The sequence below is a fragment of the Bombina bombina genome, chromosome 6, assembly GCF_027579735.1.
Source record: "Bombina bombina isolate aBomBom1 chromosome 6, aBomBom1.pri, whole genome shotgun sequence".
NCBI classification, from domain to species: Eukaryota; Metazoa; Chordata; class Amphibia; order Anura; family Bombinatoridae; genus Bombina; species Bombina bombina.
Genome location: NC_069504.1, coordinates 703,848,398 through 703,863,877, shown reverse-complemented (window position 1 = coordinate 703,863,877; position 15,480 = coordinate 703,848,398). Strand labels below are relative to the sequence as shown.

At 39.8% G+C, this 15,480-nt stretch overlaps 1 protein-coding gene across 1 annotated transcript in view; it reads left to right on the top strand.

Annotated features, from left to right (window-relative positions):
• RTBDN (retbindin) overlaps positions 1–14,926 on the top strand; it is a 79,139-nt gene extending 64,213 nt beyond the window's left edge. The window contains exons 4-6 of the mRNA XM_053719394.1: positions 12,375–12,503; positions 14,065–14,152; positions 14,285–14,926. Coding sequence (XP_053575369.1) covers positions 12,375–12,503; positions 14,065–14,152; positions 14,285–14,560 — 493 coding nt within the window. The 3' untranslated portion in view covers positions 14,561–14,926. The remainder of the gene's footprint in view (positions 1–12,374; positions 12,504–14,064; positions 14,153–14,284) is intronic.
• Positions 14,927–15,480: the final 554 nt, after the last annotated feature.

Here is a 15,480-nt window from a genome sequence, read left to right as displayed (position 1 = left end):
AAGACACGTAGAATGTCATAATGATAGCTCTAGGTTTGCACACGGCTCACTATACGATGATCACCATTCCTTTACATAGATTTAATACGCTCTCACATATCGAATCCAACAAAGGTTCTCATATGGGGCTGGTGATACTACGAATATTAGGCTGGTAAACACGTATAGATCACATATGAGCTCCGGACTATCTTTTATGGTCGCGCATTGCCCTCTCATAAGTATAACTCTGGAGGTGGGTACTAAATGAATTATTGGGTACTTGTCATTATTTCCTTTGTGCTAATCAAATGTAAATGTGTTATGTATATGAGATAAACTTTTCATGTGTATGTACTGTCACTAGATAAACCTATATTGTGTATGTATTGTATTGTGGTCACTATGGCAACAATTAGCAACAGGGGCTGCAAGCTAGGTGGTGTATCAGTTTGTTAACTAGGTGCACACCTGGCTACACCTATCCACCCGAATACTAACTAAATCGTTGTCATAGCAATTGATTGAGAATGATCACACATTGGCTAGATTTTTAATTGATTGTCCAATCAGATGATTTTTAGGTTTTTTAATTTGGTATATAGCAAGTGTATTTTTTAATGTTTTATTATAGCCTGATGAAACAGCCCATAGGCGGCTGAGAAACGCGTCGCTGTGTTATTAAAGATTTTTACTTTTATATACACTTGCTTGTGTGGTATTTTGACCCAATAATCTGTTGTGGGGATTTTTATACCCCTCCCCTATCAATCGTTATACTACTGGAAGTTGAGGATTACTTGCTGTGGTTTGTCTACTGGGCGACTTGTGGTTCCAGCTTGCTGATATTGCACCTGGAGGTGCTTTGTTTCCTGTGAGTATACCCATTAGGGCTATATTCTCCCTGGGCGCAAACAATACTAGGCCATGTTGGTTTGCCTTTCTCTTTTCTAGGCATAGGATCTTAGGCTCTCAAGGAACACCGACTGGATCTGTTTGGAGGCATATCAGTGAGCTGGACTACTGTGAAGTTTCAGCCTGCTCCACTAGCACCATCTGGGTGCTTGATGTTTGTGAGTATATATAGTGCCTTCTATATACTTTTCTCTCTGTTTTGGTGGTACTGGGCCATGGTGGCGCCTCTGTGTTCTTCTATTTTCAAGGTATGTGCAGTCATTTACATTCTGAGGAGACCTGATATATCAGAATTTGGCTGACATATTTCCAATGCGGGGAAAGGGTAAGCAGTATTCCTTATATAAAATAAAAAAGGGGTGGTACTGTAGTAACCTGTGTATTATTATCCCATTCAAGATAATATGGGATACTTAAGGGCTGGTTTTAGACACTAGGGCAGCCTAGGAAACACCTAATGGTACGATTATGGGGTTTATTGAGGCTGAGTTTAATTTTTCTGTGGGGTTCACATGGCATGTTCGTTACAAAAAAGCAGTGTGTGCATATTTTTATTGTTGAAACGCTTCCCATGCGATTTTTCTCAAGTTGTCGGTTAATCAGACATGATGGGCGGGGCCTAATTTCGTGCTTCAGTGCGCAGTTAGTTTCTGGAGAGGTAGCAGCCATTAGCTCCGGTTGGAACCAGACTGTGAGGCTGTATTTTGGAGTGGGACCGGATCGTTTTGACAGGTCTTGGGGGCAGGTAGGCGCCACAGCAGAGCTGTGGCGAGGTGCAGAATCCATTAAGTGAAAATTGTCTGCAGATCGTTTTTTACTGCCTAAATTACTAAAAATAAGATTTAACTCTCCTATTACTTTTGGTGCAATATCCGATAACACATTAGGCTCTCATATCAACAAAATTATTCATTTTGAATATCGTTTTAACGACTATGCAAAATAGTGTACACTTTTTATTCTTAAAGGCGCAGTAACCGTTTTTTGTGCTGAATTGTTTTTTTTTCACATATAATAAAGATTGGGAACGACTTGTGCTGTTATTACTAGTCTGTACAATATGTCTGACATGGGAACTCAGTGTTCTATGTGTTTAGAAGCCATGGTGGAACCCCCTCTTACATTGTGCCCTTCTTGTACTGAAAGGGCCTTACACTGTAAGGATCACATTTTAAATAAAGAAAGTGGGCCTCAGGATGGTTCTCAGTCTGCAGAGAATCAGGATATGCCATCTAATTCTCCCCAAGTGTCACAACTTTTAACGCCCACACAAGCGATGCCAAGTACTTCTAGTGCGTCTACTTCTTTTACTTTGCAAGATATGGCTTCAGTTATGTCTACTACCCTTAAAGAGGTATTGTCTAAACTGCCAGGTTTGCAGGGTAAACGCCATAGGTCAGATATTAATGTAGATACTGAACCTTAGTGGCTATTTCCGATGCACCCTCCCAATGCTCTGATTTGGGGGTTAGGGATTTTATGTCTGAGGGAGAACTTTCAGAGTCAGGAAATGTATTACCTCAGACAGATTCGGACTTCATGTCCTTTAAATTCAAATTAGAACACCTCCGCTTATTGCTCAAGGAGGTTCTGGCGACTCTGGATGATTGTGACCCGATCACGATTCCCCCAGAAAAATTGTGTAAAATGGACAAATATTTGGAAGTACCTACTTACACGGATGTTTTTCCGGTTCCTAACAGAATTTCGGAAATTGTTAAGAAGGAATGGGATAGACCAGGTATACCGTTTTCTCCCCCTCCTAGTTTTAAAAATATGTTTCCCATATCTGACACCATGCGGGACTTCTGGCAATTGATTCCCAAGGTGGAGGGAGCTATATCTACTTTAGCTAAACGTACAACTATACCCATTGAGGACAGTTGTGCTTTTAAAGACCCTATGGATAAAAAATTAGAGGGTCTTCTAAAGAAAATATTTGTTCACCAGGGTTTCTTCTTACAGCCTATAGCTTGCATGGTTCCAGTAACTACTGCAGCTGCCTTTTGGTTTGACGCCCTGGAAGAGTCTCTGAAGGTTGAGACACCTTTAGAGGACATTTTAGACAGAATTAGGGCTCTTAAACTAGCAAATTCTTGTATGACTGATGCTGCTTTTCAACTTGCAAAATTAGCAGCGAAAAACGCAGGCTTTGCCATTGTAGCACGTAGAGCGTTAAGGCTAAAGTCATGGTCGGCTGATGTATCGTCTAAATCTAAGCTTTTATCTATTCCCTTCAAAGGTAAGACCCTATTCGGGCCGGAGTTGAAGGAAATAATCACTGACATTACTGGAGGTAAGGGTCACACCCTACCTCAGGAAAAGCCCCTCAAGATGAGGAGTAAACAAAATAATTTTCGTTCCTTTCGAAATTTTAAAGGAACATCCTCTGCTTCCTCTTCCTACACTAAGCAGGAAGGGAGCGTTGCACAATCCAAGGCGGTCTGGAGACCTAACCAGGCCTGGAATAAAGCCCGCTGCTGCTACCAAGACAGCATGAAGGGGCAGCCACTCTCTTTCTTTGCTCAGTCTTGGGCAAGGGATGTACAGGATCCCTGGGCATTGGAAATTGTGACCCAGGGGTATCAGTTGGAATTCATGGACTTCCCCCCAAGGGGAAGATTTCATCTTTCACGACTGTCTGTAGACCAGACAAAAAGAGAGGCGTTCTTACGCTGTGTAAAAGACCTCTACACCATGGGTGTAATTTGTCCAGTTCCAGATCGGGAACAGGGGCAGGGGTTCTATTCAAACCTATTCGTGGTTCCCAAAAAAAAATTTTTTACAAATAGTCTCCATCTTGAACGATGGGACTCTGAGAAACTCAGACCGATTTTAGATCTCAAATGTCTAAACAAGTTTCTCAGACTACCATCGTTCAAGATGGAGACTATTCGTACAATTTTGCCAATGATCCAGGAGGGTCAATACATGACCACGGTGGACCTGAAGGATGCGTACCTTCACATTCCTATCCACAAGGATCATCATCAGTTCCTGCGATTTGCATTTCAGGACAAACATTATCAGTTTGTGGCCCTTCCCTTCGGGTTGGCCACGGCTCGCAGGATCTTCACGAAGGTTCTAGGGTCTCTTCTAGTGGTTCTCAGGCCGCGAGGCATAGCGGTGGCGCTCTATCTGGACGATATCTTGATCCAGGCGTCAACCTATCATCTGTCCAAATCTCACACGGACATCGTGTTGTCATTTCTGAGAACTCACGGTTGGAAAGTGAATGTAGGAAAGAGTTCACTAGTTCCACAGACAAGAGTTCCATTCCTGGGAACTCTGATTGACTCGGTAGACATGAAAATATTTCTGACAGAAGTCATAAAATCAAAGATTCTAAATACTTGCCGGGCTCTGCAGTCCATTCATCGGCCATCAGTGGCTCAGTGTATGGAAGTCATCGGACTAATGGTAGCAGCAATGGATATCATCCCGTTTGCTCGCTTTCATCTCAGACCACTACAACTGTGCATGCTCAGTCAGTGGAATGGGGATTATGCGAATTTATCTCCTCAGATAACTCTAAACCAAGAGACCAGAGACTCTCTTCGGTGGTTGTTGTCGCAGGACAATCTGTCCCAAGGGATGTGCTTCCGCAAGCCCTCTTGGGTAATAGTAACGACGGACGCCAGTCTTCTGGGCTGGGGTGCAGTCTGGAATTCCCTGAAGGCTCAGGGTGTGTGGACTCAGACGGAGTCTCAATTGCCAATCAATATTCTGGAACTGAGAGCGATATCCAACGCGCTGCTAGCGTGGCCTCAGTTGGCTTTGGCCAAATTCATAAGATTCCAGTCGGACAATATCACGACTGTGGCATATATCAATCATCAGGGGGGAACAAGGAGTTCTCTAGCAATGATAGAAGTATCAAAGATAATTCGATGGGCGGAGGCTCACTATTGCCATCTGTCTGCGATCTATATCCCAGGAGTAGAAAACTGTGAAGTGGATTTTCTAAGTCATCAGACTTTTCATCCGGGGGAGTGGGAACTCCATCCGGAGGTGTTTGCAGCCTTGACTCATCAATGGGGCACACCGGAATTGGATCTGATGGCATATCAACAGAATGCCAAACTTCCACGCTACGGGTCCAGGTCAAGGGATCCCCAGGCTGTACTGATAGATGCTCTAGCAGTACCTTGGTCGTTCAACCTGGCTTATGTGTTTCCACCGTTTCCTCTCCTTCCTCGTGTGATTGCCAGAATCAAACAGGAGAGGGCTTCAGTAATTCCTGGTATGCAGATCTAGTGGATATGTCGTCTCTGCCACCGTGGAGACTGCCATTGAAAAAGGACCTTCTCAATCAAGGTCCTTTCCAGCATCCAAATCTCACTTCTCTACAGCTGACTGCGTGGAGATTGAACGCTTGATTTTATCTAAGCGGGATTTCTCTGAGCCGGGCATTGGTACCTTGATTCAGGCTCGCAAGCCGGTCACTAGAAAAATTTACCATAAGATATGGTGTAAATATCTTTCTTGGTGCGAATCCAAGGGTTACTCATGGAGTAAGATTAGGATTCCTAGGATTTTGTCTTTTCTCCAAGAAGGATTGGAGAAGGGATTATCAGCTAGTTCCTTGAAGGGACAAATTTCTGCTTTGTCAATTTTGCTTCACAAGCGTCTGGCAGATGTCCCAGATGTTCAGGCTTTTTGTCAGGCTTTAATCAGAATCAAGCCTGTGTTTAAACCAATTGCTCCGCCATGGAGTTTGAATTTGGTTCTTAATGTTCTTCAAGGGGTTCTGTTTGAACCCATGCATTCCACAGATATTAAACTGTTATCTTGGAAAGTTTTGTTTTTAGTAGCTATTTCTTCGGCTCAAAGAGTTTCGGAGCTCTCTGCGTTGCAATGTGATTCCCCTTATCTTATATTCCATTCTGATAAGGTGGTTTTGCGGACTAAACCTGGATTCCTTCCTAAGGTTGTTTCAAATAAGAATATTAAATCAGGAAATTGTGGTTCCTTCCTTGTGTCCTAATCCTTCCTCTAAGAAGGAACGTTTGTTAAATAATTTGGATGTGGCTCGCTCTTTTAAAATTTTATTTACAAGCGACCAAGGATTTCCGTCAAACATCTTCCCTGTTTGTTGTTTATTCTGGTAAGCGTAGGGGTCAAAAACCTACGGCTACCTCTTTCTCTCTTTTTATCTGAGAAGCATCATCCATAGAAACATAGAATTTGACGGTAGAGAAGAACCAAAAAGGCCCATCAAGTCTACCCATATTACATGTTACTTTTTCCTTAGGATAGCCTTATGCATGTCCCAGGCATTTTTAAATTCCTTTACACTCTTTGTGTTTACCACCTCAAATGGAAGTTCATTCCATGAATACCCAACCCTTTCTGTAAAAAATCGTTCTGCTTGGCATATGAGACTGCTGGACAGCAGCCCCCTGAAAGGATTACGGCTCATTCCACTAGAGCTGTGGCTTCCACTTGGGCTTTTAAGAACGATGCTTCTGTTGAACAGATTTGTAAGGCTGCGACTTGGTCCTCCCTTCATACTTTTTCCAAATTTTATACTTTTGCTTCTTCTGAGGCTATTTTTGGGAGAAAGGAGCTTCAAGCAGTGGTGCCTTCCGTTTAGGTCCCTGTCTTGTCCCTCCCTTTCATCCGTGTCCTAAAGCTTTGGTATTGGTATCCCACAAGTAAAGGATGAAACCCGTGGACTCGGTATATCTTGTAAAAGAAAAGGAAATTTATGCTTACCTGATAAATTAATTTCTTTTACGATATACCGAGTCCACGGCGCACCCTGTCATTTTGGGACAGGATTTATTTTTTTTATAAACTTCAGTCACCTCTGCACCTTGTTAGTTCTTTCCCTTTCTCTTCCTATACCTTCGGTCGAATGACTGGGGGGAGGAGCTATATAGCAGCTCTGCTGTGGTGCTCTTTGCCACTTCCTGTTAGCAAAGAGCACCACAGCAGTGCCATGGACTCGGTATATCGTAAAAGAAATTAATTTATCAGGTAAGCATAAATTTCCTTTTTTCATTGGGTGCATTATTTGGGGGCTTTATATGAACAGACTATGAAAGCTTGTTTTGGGTGTGGGATTTTTTTTTTTAACATTTTCTAAAATGATAGAAACACACAATTCTATTTGACATCCCATAAAATGCTAAGGGCGACAACAGATTCAATAGTGTCTCTCTCTCGGTGCAGTGTGGACTGAATCCCTGTGACAGATATTGTGTCATCTCCGATTATTAGATGGTAGCACAACATTATAGAACAAATGGAGAGAGCACAAAAACATAATTTATGTAAGAATTTACCTGATAAATTCATTTCTTTCATATTGGCAAGAGTCCATGAGCTAGTGACGTATGGGATATACAATCCTACCAGGAGGGGCAAAGTTTCCCAAACCTCAAAATGCCTATAAATACACACCTCATCACACCCATAATTCAGTTTAACGATTAGCCAAGTAGTGGGGTGATAAAGAAAGGAGTAAACAGCAACAAAGGAATTTGGAAATAATTGTGCTTAATACAAAAATATCATAACCACCATAAAAAGGGTGGGCCTCATGGACTCTTGCCAATATGAAATAAATGAATTTATCAGGTAAATTCTTATATAAATTATGTTCTCTTTCATGTAATTGGCAAGAGTCCATGAGCTAGTGACGTATGGGATATCAATACCCAAGATGTGGAACTCCACTCAAGAGTCACTAGAGAGGGAGGGATGAAAATAAAAAAACAGCCATTTTCCGCTGAAAAAATAATCCACAACCCAAATTATAAGTTTATTCTTAATGACAAGAAAAACTTAAAACATCAGCAGAATAATCAAACTGAAACAGCTGCCTGAAGAACTTTTCTACCAAAAACTGCTTCTGAAGAAGCAAATATACATCAAAACGGTAGAATTTAGTAAATGTATGCAAAGAGGACCAAGTTGCCGCTTTGCAAATCTGATCAACTAAAGCTTCATTCTTAAAAGCCCACGAAGTAGAGACAATCTGGTAGAATGAGCTATAATTCTCTGAGGCGGGGCCTGACCCAACTCCAAATAAGCTTGATGAATCAAAAGCTTTAACCAAGAAGCAAAGGAAATATCAGAAGCCTTCTGACCTTTCCTAGAACCAGAAAATATAACAAAAAGACTAGAAGTCTTCCTGAAATCTTTAGTAGCTTCAGCATAATATTTCAAAGCTCTCACCACATCCAAAGAATGTAAGGATTTTTCCAAAGAATTCTTAGGATTAGGACACAAGGAAAGGACAACAATTTATCTACTAATGTTGTTAGAATTCACAACCTTAGGTAAAAATTTAAATGAAGTCCGCAAAACCGCCTTATCCTGATGAAAAATCAGAAAAGGAGATTCACAAGAAAGAGCAGATAGCTCAGAAACTCTTCTAGCAGAAGAGATGGCCAAAAGGAACAACACTTTTCAAGAAAGTAGTTTAATGTCCAAAGAATGCATAGGCTCAAATGTAGGAGCCTGTAAAGTCCTCAAAACCAAATTAAGACTCCAAGGAGGAGAGATTGATATAAACTAAAGCCTGCACAAAACAGTGAATATCAGGAAGTTTAGCAATCTTTCTGTGAAATAAAACAGAAAGAGCAGAGATTTGTCCCTTCAAGGAACTTGCAGACAAACCCTAATCCAAACCATCCTGAAGAAACTGTAAAATTCTAGGAATTCTAAAATAATGCCAAGAGAATTTATGAGAAGAACACCATGAAATATAAGTCTTCCAAACTCAATAATAAATCTTCCTAGAGAAAGATTTACAAGCTTGTAACATAGCATTAATCACTGAGTCAGAGAAAACTCTATGACTTAGCACTATGTGTTCAATTTACACACCTTCAAATTTAATGATTTGAGATCCTGATGGAAAAACGGACCTTGAGACAATAGGTCCGGCCTTAACGGAAGTGGCCAAGGTTGGCAACTGGACATCCGAACAAGATTCGCATACCAAAACCTGTGAGGCCATGCTGGAGCCACCAGCAACACAAACGATTGCTCCATGATGATTTTGGAGATCACTCTTGGAAGAACTAAAGGCGGGAAAATATAAGCAGGTTGATAACACCAAGGAAGTGTCAACACATCCATTGCTTCCACCTGAAAATCCCTGGACCTGGACAGGTATCTGGGAAGTTTCTTGTTTAGATGAGAGGCCATCAGATCTATCTCTGGAAGACCCCACATCTGAACAATCTGAGAAAACACATCTGGATGGAGGGACCACTCCCCCGGATGTAAAGTCTGACGGCTGAGATAATCCGTCTCCCAATTGTCTACACCTGGGATATGTACCGCAGAAATTAGAGAGGAGCTGGATTCTTTCATAGCTTGGGGACTGAGTCCCACCCTGATGATTGACATATGCCACTGTTGTGATATTGTCTGTCTGAAAACAAATGAATGGTTCTCTCTTCAACAGAGGCCAAAACTGAAGAGCTCTGAGAATTGCAGTTCTAAAATATTGATTGGTAATCTCGCCTCTTGAGATTTCCAAACCCCTTGTGCTGTCAGAGATCCCCAAACAGCTCCCCAACCTTAAAGACTCACACCTGTTGTGATCACAGTCCAGGTTGGCCGAACAAAGAAGCCCCTCAAACTAAATGCTGATGATTTAACCACCATGTCAGAGAGTGTTGAACATTGGGATTTAAGGATATTAATTGTGATATCTTCTTATAATCCCTGCACCAATGATTCAGCATACAAAGCTGGAGAGGTCTCATGTGAATAGGAGCAAAGGGAATTGCGTCCGATGCTGCAGTCATGAGACCTAAAACTTCCATGCACATAGCCACTGAAGGGAATGACTGAGACTGAAGGTGCCGACAGGCTGCAACTAATTTTAAATGTCTCTTGTCTGTTAGAGACAGAGTCATGGACACTGAATCTATCTGGAGACCTAAAAAGGTGACCCTTGTCTGAGGAATCAAGAAACTTTTTGGTAAATTGATCCTCCAACCATGTTTTCGAAGAAACAACACTAGTTGATTTGTGTGAGATTCTGCAGAACGTAAAGACTGAGCTAGTACCAAGATATCGTCCAAATAAGAAAACACTGCAATACCCTGCTCTCTGGTTACAGAGAGCAGGGCACCTAGAACCTTTGAAAAGATTCTTGGAGCTGTTGCTAGGCAAAATGGAAGAGCAACAAATTGGTAATGCTTGTCTAGAAAAGAGAATCTCAGGAACTGATAATGATCTGGATGAATCAGAATATGAAGGTATGCATTCTGCAAGTCTATTGTAGACATATAATGTCCTTGCTGAACAAAAGGCAGAATAGTCCTTATAGTCGCCATCTTGAAAGTTGGTACCACCTTCATAGGAGGCAAAGTTTGTAAAACTGAATTGTGGGTGTAGTGAGGGGTGTATTTATAGGCATTTTGAGGTTTGGGAAACTTTGCCCCTCCTAGTAGGATTGTATATCCCATACGTCACTAGCTCATGGACTCTTGCCAATTACATGAAAGAAAGTGCAATACCATTTTTTATTATTAGACAATATTAAACATGGTCATACACTCACATTTATAAACCTCAAACACGTGAGGTTTGTGTGCAGCATATCGCTAAAATAACTCTCCTCGTTATGTCTGTGTGTGACTGTGCTCAATCTGTTTCAGGCTAGTGGCTAGTAAAGATCACCGGCAATGTTATAAAATTAAACTTGCATGATTCAGATAGAGCATGTCATTTTAAAACACTTTTAAATTAACTTCTATTTCCAAATGTGTTTTGTTCTCTTGGTATCACTTGTTGAAAAAGAATACACACATATCCTACACTAGTGGGAGCTAACTGTTGATTGAAGCCTGCTAACTAGATGTGTTCAGCTAGCTGCCAGTAGTGCAATGCTGTTCCTACAGCAAAGGATAACAAGAGAATGAAGCAAATTTGATAGAAGTAAATTGGAAAGCTGTTTAAAGTTGTATGTTGTATCAAAATCATTAAAAAAAAATTTGGGGTTTCCTGTCCCTTTAAGAATGTATACAAAATAAAAATGCCTTAGACTTGCAAGCATATCCCTTACATGTTTTAAAGGATATCTTCCTTCTTCATCAGAGGGTTTAACTTGGGGCAATTTACCTCATATCAATTGAGGTCATTTCTAGGAAGGGATATCGAACCAGGATTATTTTGTGGCCTGTAACATATAGATAGATATATAATATATATAGAGATCTAGAAAGAGAGAGAAAGTCTGTTGTCACCACATTGTACTTGCTGGATATTTTATATCCTTATAAGTTTAGTTACATGCTGCTTTGGTTCTAACAATTAATATTCATTTCAGTCTCAATAGAGCTTTTGCACTAATACTAAAATTACCTCTGTATAGTGCTGCTTGCCAATATATTCAGAGTGGAAGTGTGTGTATGTATATATATATATATATATATATATATATATATATTATTGAACTTTTAACAGAAGATTGCTCTGGAAAAAAATCTAAGTCGTCTAGCAAATAGCAGTGCCCATTAGACAGTATGTCCAACTGTATAAAAAAAATTGAATAAGTACAGTTCCAATAGATGTGCATTGTTATCAAAACTGCATGCACCTTAGAGAAAGAAAACTAACAGATTGCTTTAAAAAAACAATTAACAGATACTCTGAAACAAAGGATGGCAGGCAATTTGGGTACATTTACCTATATATAAGCCAAACTCGTTTATAAAAGCAAAAAGCCTATGGAAGAATGGCTGATCTTCTTGATTAGTACACGATCTACAGTGGAATAAAGGATCCTACTTTTCCAATAAAACATATTAAAACTAGAGAACAAAATAAGTATTTGGAAGGGGAAAAAAACCTGAGATCAATACTTTGCAAAATAAGGTACACCCGACGCACCACAACTGAGAGAGCAAAAAGAAGGGGGGGGAGATAAAAAATATCCAACATATACATTTATAAATGAAGCCCCTCATAATAAAGGTATTCAACTACCTCCACTGGTATTAGTCGCCAACCAAGCATCCCAGACCCCCCCCCATGTCAAACTAAGAATACCCACCCAATCCTCAGCTTCCAAGGAGAACTCCTCCATTTTCCTAATATGTTTAAATAATGTCCAGGGTCAGAGCCCAAGTGGGTTTGTTTAATTTTAGTCACCTATGGGCAATAGCCAATTTAGCAACCAATAAAATATATATTGTTGCATATCTAGCAGGTATGGAGAACTTTTGATGACCTAAATGGAATAAGGCCTCGTCTGGAGACAGAGTAGAGACTAAGCCCAATTCCCAGTACTACTAACTTTTACAAATGGATAGAAAAGATGAGCTTCCTAAACCATACTACAGGTCATGTGGCCTGATGAATTTCACTTCTACTTTGAAAGTTCAGTAACAGCTGATTGCAACACAATCCATTTTAGTAACTAGAATCCTCCTGTGTGTCCCATACATCCTCTAAAACATTGGGTCCAACCTGTAATAAATTTGCGTCTGTGTCTTCTCTATTCTTAGGTGTGAATCATATCTAAGGAGGGTACAGTGTATGTATCTTTGCTCACCACATATCTCTGCATGGGGAGATCCAGATTCTGCTACAGGAATCAAAGAGTTGCCTTTGTGCCAAGGATTCTGTGATCATTGGTAGGTCTACACAAATCTATTCTTTAAATGTTGTTGTGCATTTTAATCACCTGAATCTGAAATAGGTTTACTTGGCTCAAACTTTCCACTAACCCACAAGCCATTGGCGAGTGTAAATTTAACAGGAGCCAGTGAATGTTGGGCTACCTGCTACAAATATTATCTAAAGGGATATTATATACAGGTATACCATACTTTTCAAAGACAGTGCTTTGTTGAGCTGAAGTTCAGCCTCTAAGGATTTTGAAACAGTGCTATTCTCATCGTAAAATTGCGAGAAAAGTGACAGGCACCATTTTGTTATGCGCAGTTCACTCTGTGTCTCAGTGTTGTAGTCTGGCAAATTTTACTACAGTAATTGTCACTATTTTACAGGTACAGTATATATTGAATACTTTGCTGTGCTAGTGTTAAACTAAAACGTAGCACTATTGCACCCCTAATATATGTTAGTTCAAACATGTTTTCAAGTTTTTAAATACACTGGCAAGTAAAAAGAAAGCTAAAACCGCCTTGTTTCACTTTAAGGCGATTTTCACTTTACAGCAGGGCTCCGGTCCCTAACACACTGTATGAGTGGGGTATAGCTGTATCCACAAGAGGGCAAATATATGATATTCTTCTAGGGCTATAGGGACCCCAATTAGTGCTTAGACTGTTATGTCTGAGAGAGTAAACAGGGGCAGAGAGAGGCTGGAGAGGAAAAATGAGAATGGAGAAAAAGATAGCGTTAAGAAATAGTTGCTATGCACTTATTATTGTTAATTTATTACTGTATGCAGCATTATTTAATTTATGGTTTAAACCAAACAATATTAAAAAAAATACTTCACAATAAGGTGTTTCACATTGGCTAAACATATGCAAAGAGAGGGGTGGGAGCAAAAGTGGAGAGTAACATTTTGGTCTGGCTAGTAGCTTAGAGCTTAAAATGGTGTGCCCTGCATTAGCTTAGTTTCATATATGCAGGCTTAGTAAAAGCAAACAGCTGAAAATATAAGTACATACTGAGTAGCAACTTGACAGAAGAGATTTGTGGGAGATGTAGTCCTAAATATGTCTATCATGCTGAAGCACGGAGAGCAATGAATACTTGTAGTATAGTGCATGTATCTACAAATAGACTACATGTGCACTTCACACAGACAAACTTTACCATAAAAAAAAAAAAGTCTAGAAAATTCAACTGCAAAGATATATCAACAGAGTTAAAGAAATCAATCAAATACTGAAACACATGGGAATTCTGAAAAATAAACTCCTTCACCTTACAAAAAATTAACATAATATATATTTTTGTTTGGTGGGGGAATTTTAATTCTGTAATTTCCATGTTTCTGGCATTGATGTTTTTTTTCTCTTTTTTTTTTTTATTAAATGTGTATATATTACTGTAGGTAGCTTTGATCATTTAGTTAAAGCATGTACATCAAATGTGTGGCCACAGGCATTCATAATTGTGTACATAGGATTGTCTTTATGAGAGTATATTTTACCTTTTGTATTCATCTCAACGTACATATATCCAGGACAGTCACATGCTTTTATTTACCTATTGTAGGTTTGATGCGTGTAAAGAGGATTTAATATGTACAGACTCCACTAGCAGTGCTACAAACTGCTCCCAAGGTTGTGACACTTACACACAGGTGAGCAAAATAATTTGTAATAGAGGTGTGTGTGTGGGGGGGGGGGATAATATTTACCTTACTGTAAAATCTCTCAGAAATATGCATCACAGTCCATAAGAGTCAGGTTCTACTATCATAATTGTTTTTCAGATATTTGGAACAGGGAGACAGCTCTGTGATAACATCTGGAATCATTCATTTGTTACGGTTCCCAAGCCATGCTTCTGCATCACTCCACCAGGAGAAGAGCCATCACAAGACTTTACCCCTGAGGAGCCAGACAACAATCAGGAGGGACCTTCTGGGTATTCTGAACTGTGTCCCACAGCTCCCCCAGAAATTATCCCAAAGCAGAGGACAAGAAGGGCTTTACGAAAGAAGAGAGTCTTTGTGGAGGATGTAGAAGGAAGTGGAAGTGGCTTTTAAGAGAAGACAGCTAACGTTCTACTTCACCACATCATGTTCTGGGTGATCTTGTCTAATTCCTTCAGTAAAATGCCCCAATATCTTAAAAACGATTAGCCTCCCAATTAACTAAAAAGGACATTGTGCTTTAAAAAAAAAATTCTCTTGCATTTGAAAGAGCAACATTTAATCATGTTGACAACATTTTGCCTGAAAAATCATTAAGTAAAAACTATTTTAATTTAAAGAGAATCAGGTTTAAGTATCCTAATGTTCACTGGAAACTCCTACATTTGTATTTGTGACAAGGGACACATCTACACACAGGACAAATTGGTATGCTCGGGATATGAACATGCATAAAAATTAAAATACATTTTAAAATTACATTGTCCCTTTAAGAATTCAGCACAGGCAGCCACAAATATATAGATATATTAAGAATTGATTAGGTAATACATGTAAGAGAGAGCTTCTACCTTTCTTTATATCAGCCAGGCAAAATGAGTCTCACATTTCTGCTCAGTGCAATTTTTTTTTAAACTGTGGTCCCTTGACTGGGCTGGAAGCAAACAAAACTAAACAATTGTGTGCTTGCTCTGCTTCCCATCCAACTGATCCTCCAATCCTGATTATGCCTCCTTCATACAGAAAATTAAAATGTAAATAAATGGCCATTTCTCCTGAATCAACTCTTTCTCCTTCCCTAAATTAAAGGGACACTGCAGTGCAATATCTAGAGCTATAACAACTAATCAATAAAAATCGATTATGAAAATAGTTGTCAAAGAATCTCATAATCGATTAGTTGATTTGCAATTAGTTGGTCTGTGCACAGCACCAGCTGCTTTACTCCACTGAGCTCCTGCACATGGTATTGGGTTTTATGGTTATGTCCTTAGTCTAACGGACGTCTACTTTTCACTTTTTCAGGACAGTAT